This window comes from Ornithorhynchus anatinus, chromosome 1 (genome assembly GCF_004115215.2).
Source record: "Ornithorhynchus anatinus isolate Pmale09 chromosome 1, mOrnAna1.pri.v4, whole genome shotgun sequence".
Lineage (NCBI taxonomy): Eukaryota > Metazoa > Chordata > Mammalia > Monotremata > Ornithorhynchidae > Ornithorhynchus > Ornithorhynchus anatinus.
In genome coordinates, this window is record NC_041728.1 from 3,759,172 (window position 1) to 3,775,940 (window position 16,769).

General features: G+C 53.8%; 1 protein-coding gene across 1 annotated transcript in view; it reads right to left on the reverse strand.

The window, feature by feature from the left end:
- Positions 1–16,178, reverse strand: part of SNX18 (sorting nexin 18) — a 52,242-nt gene extending 36,064 nt beyond the window's left edge. The window contains exons 1-2 of the mRNA XM_029050135.1: positions 14,855–16,178; positions 13,633–14,785 (exon numbers count right to left, since the gene is read on the reverse strand). Coding sequence (XP_028905968.1) covers positions 13,633–14,785; positions 14,855–15,130 — 1,429 coding nt within the window. The 5' untranslated portion in view covers positions 15,131–16,178. The remainder of the gene's footprint in view (positions 1–13,632; positions 14,786–14,854) is intronic.
- Positions 16,179–16,769: the final 591 nt, after the last annotated feature.

Sequence of the window (16,769 nt, forward strand, 5' to 3'; positions counted from 1 at the left end):
ATATAGTTTCTCCAGAACGTCCCATCCTCTGCCATAATCCGCAACCTAACGGTTCTTCTGTTAATGTTGGTGAGGAGCAGCGTGGCTCAGTGGAAAGAGCCCGGGCTTGGGAGTCAGAGGTCATGGGTTCGAATCCCGGCTCTGCCGCTTCCCAGCTGTGTGACTTTGGGCAAGTCACTTAACTTGTCTGTGCCTCAGTTACCTCATCTGTAAAATGAGGATTAAAACTGTGAGCCCCACGTGGGACAACCTGATTACCTCGTATCCCCCCAGCGCTAAGAACAGTGCTTTGCACATAGTAAGTGCTTAACAAATACCACCATTATGATTATCTAGCTGCTGGGATGCCTCTTCCATCTTTTTCCTGGACTTTTCCGGGCATCAGCATCTTCTCCAGAGAATCAGTCCTCTGAGGTGTCCAAAATATGCTCACCTAATTCCAGGCATTTGGCCTTCCTTGGTTTAATTTGCTCCACGATCTATTTGTTTGCATATATACATGTGGGAATTAGACCCGAACCCTGTTTCTTGCAGGGCTCCCAATCTATGAAGCCTAAAACTAACCTGAAGTAATATGTTACTTGTTAAGTGCTTACTATGTGCCAAACACTGTACTAAGCATTGGGGTAGATAGAAGATAATCAGGTTCGGCACAGTCCCTGTCCCATCCTGGGCTTTCAGTATTAAATAGGAGGTATTTAGCCTCGTTTTACAGTTGGGGAAATGGAGGCCCAGCAAAGTGAAGTGACCGGACTGAGATCACACTGCAAACAAGTGGCAGGGCCGGGATTAGAACCCAAGACTCTGACTCCGAGGCCCGTGCTTTTTCCGTGCTGAAGCCGCTTACCCGCTGCATTACCATGGGCAAGTCACTTCACTCTGATTATCTTGTAAACCCCAGCACTTAATACTGTGTTTGGCACATAGAAATCACTTCACTACCACAGTTATTAAATTATTACTATTACTTGTTAAGCACTTACTATGTGCCAAACTGTATTAAACGCTGGAGTATAGTCAAAATAATCGGATCAGACACACGGGCTGATAATCAGGTCCCTCTCGACTGTCAGCTCACGTCAGCAGGGAATATCGCTGTTTACTGCTGTATTATACTTTCCCAGGCGCTTAGTACAGTTCTCTGCACACAGTAAGTGCTCAATAAATATAACTGAATGGGTGAATGAATGAAAGTTCTCATATGGGGCTTACAGGCTAAGCAGACACACAAGGGACTCACAAATCTACAAAACCACCTCCTCCCAGAGGCATTCCCTCATTAACTCCCACGCCTTGCTTAATAATGATTTAATAATAATGGTGTCTGTTAAGCACTATGTGTCATGTACTGTACTAGGCACTGGGGTAAATACAATATAATCAGGCCCCTCTCGACTGCAAGCTCATGCGGGCAGGGAATATCACTGTTTATTGCTGTATTATACTTTCCCAAGCGCCTAGTATGGTTCTCTGCACACAGTAAGCGCTCAATAAATATGATCGGATGGGTGAATGAATGAAAGGTCTCACATGGGGCTCACAGTCTAAATAGGAGGTATTGAGTCACTATTTTGCAGACGAATGAACACATCCCACAGAGAAGTGAAGTGACATGACCAAGGCCACCCAGCAAGGGACCGGCAGAACGGGGATTAGAACTCAGGTCCTCGAACTCCCAGGCCCGCTCTCCTTCCACTAGGTCACGCTATTTCTCACGCTGCTTGTGCCATCTCAACAGCTCCTCGACACCCCTGTTTACATCTGCTGGGTTTACTTGCCTGCTTTTGTTTGGATCAGTTGGTGGGCAATTTCCACCTGCTAGTCTCTACCACACTGGATTGGGGCTCACAAGAAGGACCGTGTACCTACTCCGAACAATCCATCATACTTACTGAGCACTCGCTATGTGCAGGGCACTGTACTAAACGCTTGTGAGCCCGTCTTTTAGACTGTGAGCCCATTGTAGGCAGGGATTTTCTCTATTTGTTGCTGAATTGTACTTCCTCAGTGCTGTGTACAGTGCTCTGCACACAGTAAGTGCTCCCGTTATTGGGCAGGGGCTGTCTCTGTTGCCTAACTGTACATTCCAAGCGCTTAGTATAATGCTCTGCACATCATAAGCGCTCAATAAATACTACTGAATGAATGAATGAGAGTAAGATAACGGAAACCTTGCAATTGCTCGCATCTGGGAAGCATGAAAACGAAAAGGGGTTGGATTTCAATGATCGGCAGGATGTCATTTGCCACAATAAGGACTCTTGGTGGAGTCTTGATCACCTCTGGTAGCCCCAAGCCTCAGTTTCCCCATCTGCAAAATGGGGCAGGGAGGGTTACCTCATCTGCAAAACGGAGGTAACACTCCCTGACCCATTAGACTGTGGGCACATTCAGGGCGGGGATCTCTGGGCCAAGTCGACGCTCTGGAATAAACAGCGCTGTTGAGAAGCAGCGTGGCTGAGCGGCAAGAACACGGCCTTGGGAGGCAGAGGTCGTGGGTTCTAATCCCGCCTCCGCCACTCGTCTGCTGCGTGACCTTGGGCAAGTCGCTTCACTTCTCTAGGCCTCAGTGACCTCAACTACGTGGCTCGGTGGCAAGAGCCTGGGCTTGGGAGTCAGAGGTCATGGGTTCGAATTCCAGCTCTGCCACTTGTCAGCTGTGTGACTGTGGGCAAGTCACTTCACTTCTCTTTGTCTCAGTTCCCTCATCTGTAAAATGGGGATTAACTGTGAGCCTCATGTGGGACAACCTGATGACCCTGTATCTCCCCCGGCGCTTAGAACAGTGCTCTGCACATAGTAAGCGCTTAACAAATACCAACATTATTATTATTATTATTATTAAAACTGGGGATGAAGACTGTGAGCCCCATGGGGGACACCCTGATTACCATCTCTCCCCCAGCGCTTAGAACAGTGCTTGGCACGGAGTAAGTGCTTAACAAACACCATAATGAAGATGATGATTATTGTAAGGGCTTAGTATAGTGCTTTGCACACGGTGAGGGCTCAAGAAATACGATCGGAGTCGGCAGACACGTCCCCCGACCCCGACGAGCTTCCCGTCGCTGTGTGCTGAACGTCCCCGGCCGTCCGATCCCCGGACCGGCCTCGCTGCATCCCACCGGGTGGAAGCAGGCTGGGGAGTGGGGGGTGACTACATCCCCGCCGGGGGGGAGGCAGGAGGCCGGGAACCCCCTCCCTTCTCTCCCCTCCCCCCCCAGCCCCGGCTACCCCGGAAGCTCGGGGTCTCGGCAGTTGCTGGCGGGCAGACCGTGAGGCAGAGGGTGACTGATTTCACAACTGCTGAGACGGCCAGCCCACGGTGGTCTGCCCGTGAAGGAGGAGGGGGGTGCTGAGGATGCTCGCCGTCCCGACCACGGCCCCCGGGGTCGGAAGCACCTGGGTTCTGACCCGAGCTCCGCCACCTGCCTGCTGTGTGACCTAGGGCACGCCCCTTCACTTCTCAGATCCCCGGGTTCCCTGACGATAAAAAGGGAGGCTAAATACCCGCTCTCCCTCCCGCTTAGACTGTGAGCGGGGGGCTGTGTCTACCTGATGATGGCATTTAATAATAATAATGATGATGATGATGGCATTTATTAAGTGCTTACTATGTGCCGAGCACTGTTCTAAGTGCTGGGGTAGATACAAGGTAATCAGGTTGTCCCACGTGGGGCTCACACTTCATCCTCATTTTACAGATGAGGGAACTGAGGCACAGAGAAGTCAAGTGACTTGCCCAAAGTCACACAGCTGATAAGTGGCGGAGGCGGGATTAGAACCCATGACCTCTGACTCCCAAGCCCGGGCTCTTTCCACTACGCCACACTGCTTCTTCATTTAGGCACTTACCAGGTGTCACGCACTGTTCTAAGCTCTGGGATAGGTAGAGAAGCAGCCCGGCGTAGTGGTTAGAGCCCGGGCCTGGGAATCAGAAGGTTGTGGGTTCTAATCCCGGCTCCGCCCCTTGTCCGTTGTGTGACCTTGGGTGACTGGGTGGATACCAGGATATCGGGTTGGACACCGTCCCTATCCCAGATAGGTCTCAGAGTCTTCATTCCCATTTTTGGGTCACGTTACTTCTCTGAGCCTCAGCTTACTAGGTGCCAGGCACTGTAGTAAGCAACGGGTGGATACCAGCAAATCGGGTTGGCCACGGTCCCTCTCCCGCATAGGGCTCATGGTCTTCATCCCCATTTTATAGATGAGATAACTGAGGCTCAGAGAAGTGAAGTGACTTGCCCAAGGTCATTTTTCTCCAACGACCTTTCTAACCTGTCTCCCCACTTCCTCCAAGGGTGGCCAATTCATCTCACCAGAGCAAAACCTCCTGACCACTGGCCTTAAATCACTCAAATCTGCTCTCTCCTCCATACCTTTAAGAAGAACGATAAAATATTAATGGTACCTGTTCAGCGCTTACTATGTGCCAAGCACTGTACTAAACAATGGGGAAGTACAAGAGAGATCATCGGTCCCACAATGGTGCGATTGGACAAGCGGTGGAGTCGGGATTGGAACCCATGACCTTCCGAGTCCCAGGCCACTATTCATTCATTCAGTTGTATTTATTGAGCGCTTACTGTGTGCCAAGCATTGTACTAAGCGCTCGGGAGAGTATACTACACCAAGCTGCCCCCTACCATGATCCCCAAATGTGTAGCACAATGCTCTGCCCATGCCGGTGCTCAATAAAGGTGCTCAATAGAGAAGCAGCTTGGCTCAGTGGAAAAAGCCCAGGCTTGGGGGTCAGAGGTCATGGGTTCTAATCCCGGCTCCACCGCTTGTCAGTTGTGTGACTTTCTCTGTGCCTCAGTTAGCTCATCTGTAAAATGGGGATTAAGACTGTGAGCCGCACGTGGGGCAACCTGATCACCCTGTATCCCCCAGCGCTTAGAACAGTGCTTTGCACATAGTAAGTGCTTAACAAATACAATCATTATTATTATTAAATACTGAGATGATGATGAGGATGTTATTTATTCTAATGTCTGTCTCCCCCACTAAACTGTAAAGCTCCTAGAGAGCATTCATTCATTCAATGGTATTTATTGAGCACTTACTGTGTGTAGAGCACTGTAGTAAGTGCTTGACAGGGATCATGTCTACCAGAGAAGAAGTGTGGCTCAGTGGAAAGAGCCCGGGCTTGGGAGTCCGAGGTCGTGGGTTCTAATTCCCGCACCGCCACTTGTCAGCTGTGTGACTGGGCGAGTCACTCAGTGCTTGGCATATAGTAAGCGCTTAACAAATACCATCATTATTATTCTCTGGGCCTCAGTTCCCTCTTCTGTAAAATGGGGATGAAGACTTTGAGCCCCAAGTTGGACAACTTGATGACTCTATATCTACCGCAGCGCTTAGAACAGTGCTTGGCAAATAAGCGCTTAACAAATGCCATCATTGTTATTATTAACAACTCTAATAATAACAACAGTGCTTATTGTGTACCAGGCACTGTACGAAGTGCTGGGGTGGATACAAGCAAATCAGGTTGACACAGTCATTCTGCTGTCCTCTTCCAAGCGCTTAGTATAGTGCTCGGAGAAGCAGCGTGGCTCAGTGGAAAGAGCACGGGCTTTGGAGTCAGGGCTCATGAGTTCGAATCCCAGCTCTGCCACTTGTCGGCTGTGTGACTGTGGGCAAGTCACTTAACTTCTCTGTGCCTCAGTTCCCTCATCTGTAAAATGGGGATTAAGGCTGTGAGCCCCACATGGGACAACCTGATTCCCCTATGTCTACCCCAGCGCTTAGAACAGTGCTCGGCACGTAGTAAGCGCTTAACAAATACCAACATTATTATTATTATAAATACCACTGACTGATTGATTGAGAAGGGTGGGGTGGTCACACCTTGTAGAACCGTGGAGAGGTAGGGCAGTTTCTCCCCGAAGCTATACGACGTGCTTCCGGTGTGCAGAGGACTGTACTAAGCGCTTGGGAGAGTACATTACAACAGACTTGGCAGACCTGTTCCTCTCATTCTTTCAACTCCTATGTTGGAGAAGCAGCATGGTGTGATGATAAAGCCCGGGCTTGGGAGTCAGAAGGGCCTGGGTTCTAATCCTGACCCTGCCACTTGTCTGTGTGACCATGGGCGAGTCACTTCACTTCTCTGGACCTCAGTTACCTCAGCTGTAAAATGAGGATCAAGACTATGAGGCCCACGTGGGACAGGGACCATGTTCAACCCAATTTGCTTGTATCCACCCTAGTGGTACAGTGCTTGGCACATAGTAAGCGCTCAACAAACACCATAATAATAAATAATAATAATTCTCTGGGCCTCAACTGAAAAATGGGGATTGAGACTATGAGCCCCATGTGGGACAGGGACTGTGTCCAATCAGCTTTGCTTGTATTCACCTGAGTGCTCAGTACAGGGCCTGGCACACAGTAAGCACTTAACAAATATCATAGTACTTATTATTAATGTAATAATATTCGGTCAGTCACCAGATCTTGTCAATTCTTTCTTCGTAATGTCTCCAGACCCACTTCTTCCACCCAAACTGCCACACGCTGGACCTCCTTTCCTTCGACCTCTCCCTCATCACCTGTCTCCCCCCTCAATCTCGACATCACCGATGCCTCGGTCATTTTTCACAAACGACATTTTGAACCCGTCTCCCCCCCTCCTCCAAGGGTGGCCAATTCATCTCACCAGAGCAAAAACCCCTGACCACTGGCCTTAAATCACTCATAACAAGAACGATAAAATAATAATGGTACCTGTTCAGCGCTTACTATGTGCCAAGCACTGTACTAAACACGGGGGGGGGGGAAGGGTACGAGAGAGTCTCTTCTCTAGGCCTCGATTATCTCATCTGTAAAATGGAGATTAAGATTGTGATCCCATGTGGGATGTGGACTGTGTCCAACCCCAGCACTTAGTACAGTGTCTGGCACATAATAAGTACTTGACAAATACCAATTTTTTAAAAAATGCTTTGGCCATGTACCATCATTCCTAATAATAAATCCAAGAGTCCATTTCTAGACGGTGAGCCCATTGTGCAGGGACTGTCTCTATTTGTTGCTGAACTGTACTTCCCCAGCGCTTAGTACAGTGTTCTGCACACAGTAAGCACCCAATTAATACCACTGAATGAACAAATGCATCATCGGTCCCATGTGGAGCTCGCATTCTCGATAGGAGGGAGCACTGGTAGTGAATCCCCATTTTGCAGATGAGGGAAGTGAGGCACAGAGAAGTGACTTGTCCAGGGTCACGGGGTAGGTGAGTGGTGGAGTGGGAATTAGAACCCAGGTCCTCCTCCAGGCCCGAGCTCTTTTCACTGGACCACACTGCTCATCCTCGCTCCTCTCTGGCTTTAACCCAGCTCACATATTTCACTCTTCTCACACCAACCCACCCAGCGTGATTCTCTGTGGTCACCTCTCACCACCGTTGACCTCTTGCTCAAACCCTCTTTTCTGTCCCGAAGTCCCTCCGCGATTTCACCTTCAAAGCTTTTCCACAATCACATCTCCTCCGGGAGGTTTCCCCCACTCATCTTTCACCTCCTCACCCTTTCCCCTCCACCACCACCACCGGCACTTCTGAGTCAATAAGCGCCCCTTTCCCCCAGCAATTACGCACCTATTTTTAAAGTCTTTCGTTTCCACCTTCGTAAAATTTAGATATCTGTCGCCTCCTAGATTTCAAGCTCCCCAAAAGCCCATCTCCTCCAAGAGGCCTTTCCAGTCTAAGCCCCGCATTTCCTCATAATAATAACAGCGATGGCATTTGTTAAGCGCTTACTATGTGCCAAGCAATGTTCTAAGCACTGGGGTAGATATAGTCAGGTTGTCCCACGTGGGACTCACGGTCTTATTCCGCATTTTACAGATGAGGTAGCTGAGGCACAGAGAATAATAATAATGTTGGTATTTGTTAAGCGCTTACTATATGCAAAGCACTGTTCTAAGCACTGAGGAGGATACAAGGTGATCACGTTGTCCCATGTGGGGCTCACGGTCTTAATCCCCATTTTACAGATGAGGTAACTGAGGCCCAGAGAAGTGAAGTGGCTTGCCCAAGGTCACACAGCAGACAAGTGGAGGAGCCGGGATTAGAACCCACTTCCTCTGGCTCCCAAGCCTGGGCTCTTTCCACTAATTCACAGTCCTCCACTCCCGTCTGCGTCTTCGGTCGGATTCGCTCCCTTTGCTCTTCTCCCCTCCCAGCCCCGGGTCACTTTTGTCCAGCTCGGTCATTTATTTATGTATATGGATGTCTGCCTCCCCGCCCTTACGTTGTGGGCAGGGAATATGTCTGTTTACTGTTGTACTGGACTCTCCCAAGCGCTCAATACAGTGCTCTGCACCCACTAAGCGCTCAACAAACACAAAAATATGAATGGACGAATGAACTCTATTGCACTCTCCAGAGTACTCAGTACAGAGCTCGGGCCGGAAACAATGTAAACGCTTTGAGTACTTAGAAACGATAGTCACAGGAGCAACCATGTACTTGAAGCTAAATAAAATTCAATGAATCTGGGTCCGTCAATTTCAGCGGTCTTGGGATTTCATTTCACTTAAATTCACTGACCAGAGTCACTGCCGGCTGGGAGCAGCTTAAACCATTTTCAGATTTTCCCAAAGGAATCATGAACTCATGAGGGCAGGGGCAGGGGATGTGCTCCGATTCATACTAAAATTACCCTCTGGATAGATGCCTGGAAAGTTCTTGAAAATCTAGATCATTTGGCTAGGGACAGTACTCTGTGGAATAATAATAATAATGGTATTTGTTAAGTGCTTACTATGTGCCAAACATTCCTTCAACTCTCCCCTACAGCTGAGAATTTACCACATTACCTAAAGCAGGAAAATGGAAAGTCAAGGAAGAACCACCCCCTGACAATAACGACCTCTTCCCTCGAATACGCTCTCATTATTTTAGATATTAGACATTTGGCAACAAGGAAATATCTTTCCTTTTTCCTCCGCACTTTAGTCTGTACTCTGTAAGCTCCTACGGGCGGGGAGGGGTCTACCAATCCTAACGAACTGTACTCCCTCTCAAGCGCTTAATACAGTGCTGAAGCGCTGAGTACATCCCTCTTCACCCCGTAAGCCCTCGGTAAATACGAGTGAATGAATAAGAGCTCAGGAAATGTCACCGATGGATTGAATCCCTTTCCTTTCCTATTACACACAAATACTCTACCGTGCGCCGCGATTATTCTGACGCGAACATTTAGTTCACCTACTTATCGAGCAGTATCGACTAAGGGATTCATTCAATCGTATTTACTGAGCGCTTACTGTGTGCAGAGCACTGTACTAAGCGCTTGGAAAGTACGATTCGGAAAAACGCGAGAGGCCTCCGGAAACTGCCTGCAGTTTGTTTTACTCCCACCCCTCCTTCCCAGAGGCCTTTTCCAAGCACCCTTTGAAGTGATCACAAGTTTTTTCCCAAGATCTTAAAGCAACGCCCCCATCCCCAAATTCTCAGACAATAAGCGGCATTCTAAGAGTGCCTCCCGGTTGCTGTGGAAAAAAAAACAGAAACTACTCTTGGGCCAAGGGAATTTGGAAAAACTGGAGTTGAGTCTTTTCAAGCATATGAAGCACGGCTCCCCTCAGGTTTCCTCCAAAATCACACTAACATATGCTTCATTAATACCAGCTTCCAAAGGGTCGGCCCATCTGGATGGCAAAGCATGGCTCCGGGCAGAAAAATCTAAAACTATGTCATCTGAGGACGAGAAACAAAAAATAAAAAACTGATTTTTTTTTTTTCCCCCTCCCTGAAATTGGCCATTCAAGTCCGGGACCCCACCTCCCCCTACCATCGCCGAATACGTGACACATCACGGATACGGGCTCCGCTCACGGCTGCGCGTCAGCGGCCTGGTTGGGAAAAATGAAGCATTCTCGCCGGCAGAAACAATGTCTTAGGGACACGGCTTCTGCTTACAACACGGCCGTTGTGTGGTTCTTAAAGGACGCCCTGTTTCCAACTCCGGCTGCTATTGAGATAAGCGGTCGGCAGCCGAGCAGAAAGCAACTTTACAAACGCTAACACGTGGTTTTAGAGGGCTTTTTACCATGGGCTAGGTGATGCACAAAATGAGCCTAATTCATCTCGTTCCTGCACCGGCGACTTCGAGCCCGCGATAGCTTTTCCACGTCGACGGAGGCCTAGGAATATTGTAAATTCTTCCTAAAGGATGGCGACGTGAAGAAGTGTTTGGGTTTTTTTGGGGTAATGCCCCTTTCGGGCGGGGAACTAGGAAGTGACGGTGTTCCGATGTCACTCGGAGGACTTTCTGAGGGATTGGGGAAGGGATGCTTTCATTCATTCGATCGTATTTATTGAGCGCTTACTGGGTGCAGAGCACTGTACTAAGCACTTGGAATGTACAATTCGGCAAGAGAGAGAGACGATCCCTGCCCAACAATGGGGTCACAGTCTCTTCGGGGGGGGAGAGAGAGAGAGGGAGCGTGAGCTGGGGGCGGGGGGAAGGAGGAGCGTGGCCAAGGGAGGAGAATTGTTCCTGGAGAAGCGGCAAGGCGGAGGGAATAGAGCACAGGCCTGGGAGTCAGAAAGTCATGGGTTCTCATCCCGGCTTTGCCACTTGTCTGCTGGGTGATCTTGGGCAAGTCACTTCACTCCTTTGTGCCTCCGTTCCCTCACCTGTAAAATGGGCATTGAGCCCCCCAGGGGACAACCCAGGGAAGCAGCGTGGCTCAGTGAAAAGAGCCTGGGCTTCAGAGTCAGAGGTCATGGGCTCGACTCCCGGCTCTGCCACTTGTCAGCTGTGGGACTGTGGGCGAGTCACTTCACTTCTCTGGGCCTCAGTTACCTCATCTGTAAAATGGGGATTAACTGTGAGCCTCACGGGGGACAACCTGATTACCCTGTATCTCCCCCAGCGCTTAGAACAGTGCTCTGCGCATAGTAAGCACTTAATAAATACCAACATTATTAACCTGATTACCTTGTATCTCCCTTAGCACTCAGAACAGTGAACTCCATTATTATTATTATCATCCTGTCGCTTGACTTCCCCCTTTTCCCCGGTTTTGGCATTTCTCCCCGAACCGCCGTCGGATCTGCTCACCGGAAAGCGGTAAGAGGACTTTCAACAGAAGAAATCACTGTCGTATTTATCGAGTGCTTACTGTGCACGGAGCACTGTACTAAGCGCTCGGGAGAGAGTACAATATAGCAGAGTTGTTCGGCACGCTCCCTGCCCGCAATGAGCTCTTCGAGGCAACCGGGGCATTCATTCGTTCAATCGCATTTAATAATGTTGGCATTTGTTAAGCGCTTACTATGTGCACAGCACTGTTCTAAACGCTGGGGTAGATACAGGGTAATCAGGTTGTCCCATGTGAGGCTCACAGTCTTCATCCCCGTTTTTACAGATGAGGTAACTGAGGCACAGAGAAGTGAAGTGACTTGCCCACAGTCACACAGCTGATAAGTGGCAGAGAAAGACCTGGGTTCTAATCCCAGCTCTGCCACGTCTATGCGCTTTCTGTGTGCAGAGCACTGTACTAAGCGCTTGGGAAAGTACGATACAGCAAGAAAGAGGGGACAATCCCTGCCCACAACCAGCTCATCCAGCTGGGAATCCATGCCAGAAGCAGCATGGCTCACTGGAAAGAGCACGGGCTTTGGAGTCAGAGGTCATGGGTTCGAACCCCGGCTCTGCCACTTGTCAGCTGTGTGACTTTGGGCGAGTCACTTAACTTCTCGGTGCCTCAGTCACCTCATCTGTAAAATGGGGATTAAGACTGTGAGCCCCACATGGGACAACCTGATTCCCCTGTGTCTACCCCAACGCTTAGAACAGTGCTCGGCACATAGTAAGCGCTTAACAAATACCAACATTATTATTACCCGGAACAAGGCGATCCAACCTGTGAAAGATTCTTAAACGGAGATGAGACGAAACTCACATCAAGAATGGGGGAAACTCGGATTCTTCTCATCCATGTTTCCTCTTGCCTCTAGACCGTAAGCTCTTTGTGGGCAGGGAACCTATCTGCTAAATCCATTCCATCACATTTACTGAGCGCTTACTGTGTGCAGAGCGCTGTACTAAGCGCTTGGAAAGTACAACGCGGCAATAAAGAGACGATCCCTGCCCACAAGAGGCTAATTCTTTCGTAAGGGATTCTCCCACAGTGCTCCGACACAGGAAGCGTTCGATAAATACCATCGATTGATCCATCCAGGGAGCACTGACGCTGCTTTCCGTAGCGAGGAGATGTTCAGAACGGTACCAGAATGGCCGGGCAACTACCGGCTCTGCCACCTGTGAGCTGTGTGACTGTGGGCAAGTCATTTAACTTCTCTGTGCCTCAGTTGCCTCATCTGTAAAATGGGGGTGAAGACTGTGCGCCTTACATGGGACAACCTGATGACCCTGTATCTAACCCAGCACTTAAAACAGTGCTCTGCACATAGTAAGCGCTTAACAAATACCAAATATTATTACCCTTCAGCAACTCGAGCCGGGATACCTGACATATAAAGTGCTTCTTGTGCTTAGAACAGTGCTTGGCACATAGTAAGCGCTTAACAAATACCATCGTTATTATTAAAAAGCTCCCTAAATGTGCTCCCGGAAGCGGCTTGACCTAGTGGAAAGAGGTCATCCCGGCTTCACTGCTGGGCCTTGATGTCCTCCTCTGTAAAACGGGTGGGGAGGGGGCGGAGGTGAAAGACCCGATCTCCCCGTGTTTTGACCACGAGCCCCCGCTTGGTACCGGGGCCTTTCTCCGGCCCGATTACCTCGTGTCTCCCCCGGCGTTTAGCACAGCGCTCGACACCAAGCAACGCCTAACAGACATTTTTTTCCTACGGTATTTGTTGAGCGCTTACGACGTAGCGGGAAGCGTTGGGATAGAAACAAGCTAAGCAGGTTGGACCTAGTCCCCGTCCCCCATGGGGCTCCCGGTCTTCACCCCCATTTTACAGATGGGGGAGCCGAGGCCCAGAGAAGCGACGTGACTCGCCCTGGGTCACCCGGCAGACAAGGGGCGGGGCCGGAATTAGAACCCAGGTCCTTCCGACTCCCGGGCCGGCGCTCTCTCCGTTAGGCCGTGCTGCTCCTGTGAAGTGGAGTGGCTTGCCTGAGGTCACCCAACGGACAAGGGGCGGAGCTGGAATTATTAATAATGATAACGGCATTTGTTCAGCGTTTACAACGCGCCAAGCACTGTTCTCAGCGCTGGGGTAGACACAAGGTGATCAGGTTGTCCCACGTGAGGCTCCCAGTCTCAATCCCCCTTTTACAGACGAGGCAACTGAGGCCCAGAGAAGTCAAGTGACTTGCCCAGGGCCACAAAAGCGGACAAGTGGCGGAGCCGGGATCGGAACCCCCGACCCCCGACTCCCAGACCCGGGCTCTGGCCACCGAGCCGCGCTGCCAACGTGACATTAGAACCCAGATCCCTCCGACTCCCGGGCCCGCGGTGTCTCCACTGGGCCACGGGGCCGATTGAAGCAACTCGCCCGGGGTCACCCGGCCGGCGAGGGGCAGAGCCGGGACGGGAACCCGGGACGGGAACCCGCCGGCGGCCTCCGCGAACGGACGGAGAGGCCGCCCATCTCCGGGCGGGAGGGAGGCGGGGACGCAAGGAGGAGGGCCGGGCGGCCTTTACCTTTCTGGACGTGGATGATGTCGGGGAAGTTGGCCAGGTGTCCCTGGTAGAGGGCCAGGAGATCCATGACGGGGTCGAGGTCGCGCCGGGGCTGGTCGGCGAAGAGCTCCCCGATGGCGTCGTAGGCGTCCCCGGTGGAGGCGATGGCCCGGTTGAGCCCGGCGGAGAAGGCCTGCTGGTCCATCTCGAAGGCCTGGCCCAGCCCCCGGAACGACTGGCCCACCTTCTGGTACTCCTTCCTGAAGCCCGTCACCTGCTTGCGGGCGAACTCGTTGGCCGTGTGGTTGAGCTGCAGGGCGCTGTCGTCCATCTTCTTGGTGAAGGCCTTGAAGCCGTCCACGCGGCCCTCCACCTCCTGCAGGTCCAGGGCGGCGGCCGGCGGGGTGCTGAGGGTGAGGAAGAAGTTGGCCCCCACCATCTCGTCGCGCTCGGCCTTCCGCTTGCCCTGCTTCCAGGCCTTCTCGTCGGCGCCGCAGGTGAGGAAGTGGGCGAAGGCGTCGCACCGGGCCAGCACGGGGTGGCTGACCATGTGGTCCATCCACCAGACCAGGCCCTTGCGGCGCTTGGAGATGAAGTCCTCCTCGAAGCGGCCGGTGGCCTGCTTCTCGGGCAGGTGGGGCACGGAGATGACGGGGAACTTCTCGGCCAGGCGGGCGTAGAGCCAGTCGAAGTGCTTGTAGCGCCGGTGGACGGCCACCCGGGTGTGGGTGGGCACCAGCTTGTAGGCGATGTAGCTCTTCATGCCCTTGAACTTGGTCTGCTTGGTGGGGTCGTCCACGGTGCAGCGGAAGGGGTAGGGGTTCTCCTGCCACTGGGGGCCGTGGGGGCCCAGCACCACGCACAGCTTGTCGCCGTCCCGGACGAAGCCCGAGGCCTCGCCCAGCACGAAGGCCTCGCCGCCGGACTTGACGAAGGTGGAGAAGCGGTTGAGGTTGCGGCCCACCGTGGCCGAGCCCCTGGCCCCGGCCGCCGGCCGCCGCCCCCCGCCCGCCGCCGGGACGGGGGCCGCGGGGGCCCCGGCCTCGTCGCCCGCCGCGGGGCCGTCGTCCCAGTCGTCGTCCCAGTAGTCCTCGTCGTCCTCGCTGCCCTGGCTGAGCCGCTGCTGCGGCGGCGGGGGGTCGTAGCGGACGCCCCCGGGGTGGGGGAAGCCCGCCGGCGGGGGCCCCGGGGCGGGCAGGGGGTCGTCGGCCGCGGGCGGCGGGTCGGAGCGGGCCGGCGGCACGTTGGCGTAGCGGGCCGGGCCCCCGGGGACCCCCGGGACCCCCGGGGCCTGGGCGGCCGTCCCGGGGGCCTCCCCGGCGGCGGCGGCGGCGGGGCGCAGGACCTGCACGTAGGAGGCCGGGAAGAGGCCCCGCTGTCCGTGGCTGTTGACGCCTTCGAGCCAGCCGTCGATGTCCCGCTCGCTGCAGAGGCTGAGCACCTCGTGCTCCCGCAGGGAGATCTCGCCGGGGTTCTCCGACCGGAAATCGTACAGCGCCAGGGCGCGGAGCGTGGACATCCTCGCGCCCCGGGCGCCCACCTGGGCACCCTCTGGCCTAGGGTACCGCCCGGGGCGGGGGGCACACCCCGGGCCTCACACCCTGGGCACCGAGAGCAGGAGCGTGGGAGCGCAGAGCAAAGGAGCTCGGAGCTAACGAGAGGGGAGCACTAGCGGGGAGCACAGGAGCAGGGAGCACGGGAGCAAAGGGGCAGAGAACTAGGGAGCGGGCAGCACTGAGCCTAGAGCATGAAGCAGAGAGCATGGAGCACAAGATCGGGGAGCACAAGAAAAGGGAGCACTAGCTTGGAGCACAGAGCAAGGGAGCACGCAAGAGAGCACAGAGCACGGAGCACTGGAGCAGGGAGCACAAGAGCAGGGGGCACAGGAGCAGGGGGCACAGGAGTAGGGAGCAAAGGAGCAGGGAGCACTGAGCCAGGAGCCCAGAGCAGGGAGCACAAAGCAGAAAGCACAGAGCAAGGGAGCACGGAGCAAAGGAGTACAGAGCACAGGAGCACGGGGCAAAGGAGCACAGAGCACAGGAGCACGGGGCAAAGGAGCACAGAGCACTGAGCCAGGAGCCCGGAGCAGGGAGCACAAAGCAGAAAGCACAGAGCAAGGGAGCACGGAGCAAAGGAGTACAGAGCACAGGAGCACGGGGCAAAGGAGCACAGAGCACTGAGCCAGGAGCCCAGAGCAGGGAGCACCGAGCAGAAAGCACAGAACAAGGGAGCACAGAGCAAAGGAGCACAGAGCACAAAGGAGCACAGAGCACGGGAGCACTGATCGTGGAGCACAGAGTAAAGGAGCACAGGAGCAGGGAGCACAGGAGAGCCCAGGAGCACGGAACAAGGGTGCAGGGAGGACGGGAGCGCAGGGCAAAGGAGCACAGGAGCGGGGAGCACTGAACCTGGAGCCCGGAGCCCAGGAGCAGGGAGCAAAGGAGCACTGAGGCTGGAGCGCGGTGCAGAGAGCTCGGGAGGGTGCAGCGCGGGAGCAGAGGATCCTCTGCTCCCGGGCTCGTCCGCCTGTGCGGTGCGGTGCGGTGCGGTGCTGTGCGCTGCGCTGCGCTGCGCTGCGGGTCCGGGAGCGGCGGGCGCCGCGGGGGGAGGGGCGGAGGGGCGGAGCGCGCGCTGCGCGCGGCCTCCCACGTCCCCGGCCGCCGGGAGCGCGCCCCAGGCGCCGCCAGCCGAACGCCGCGCCGCCGCCCCTCCTCCCCCCCCCCCCGCCGCCCCGGACCCAGGCGCGACCAATGGAGCGCCGAGGCCCGCTCCACGAGCGCCGCCGCTCCCGGACCAACGCCGCCCCCTGCTGGCCTACATAGGACACGACCGACGGACGAGATCGGGAGCAGAGGATCGGGAGCAGAGGATCCTTCCCCTTCCCTTCCCTTCCCTTCCCTTCCCTTCCCTTCCCTTCCCTTCCCTTCCCTTCCTTCCTTCCTTCCTCTTCCTTCCTTCCCCTTCCTTCCTTTTCCTTCCCCTTCCTTCCTTTTCCTTCCCCTTCCTTCCTTCCTTCCTTCCTTCCTTCCTTCCTTCCTTCCTTCCTTCCTTCCTTCCTTCCTTCCTTCCTTCCTTCCTTCCTTCCTTCCTTCCTTCCTTCCTTCCTTCCTTCCTTCCTTCCTTCCTTCCTTCCTCAATAAATACTCTTGAATGAATGA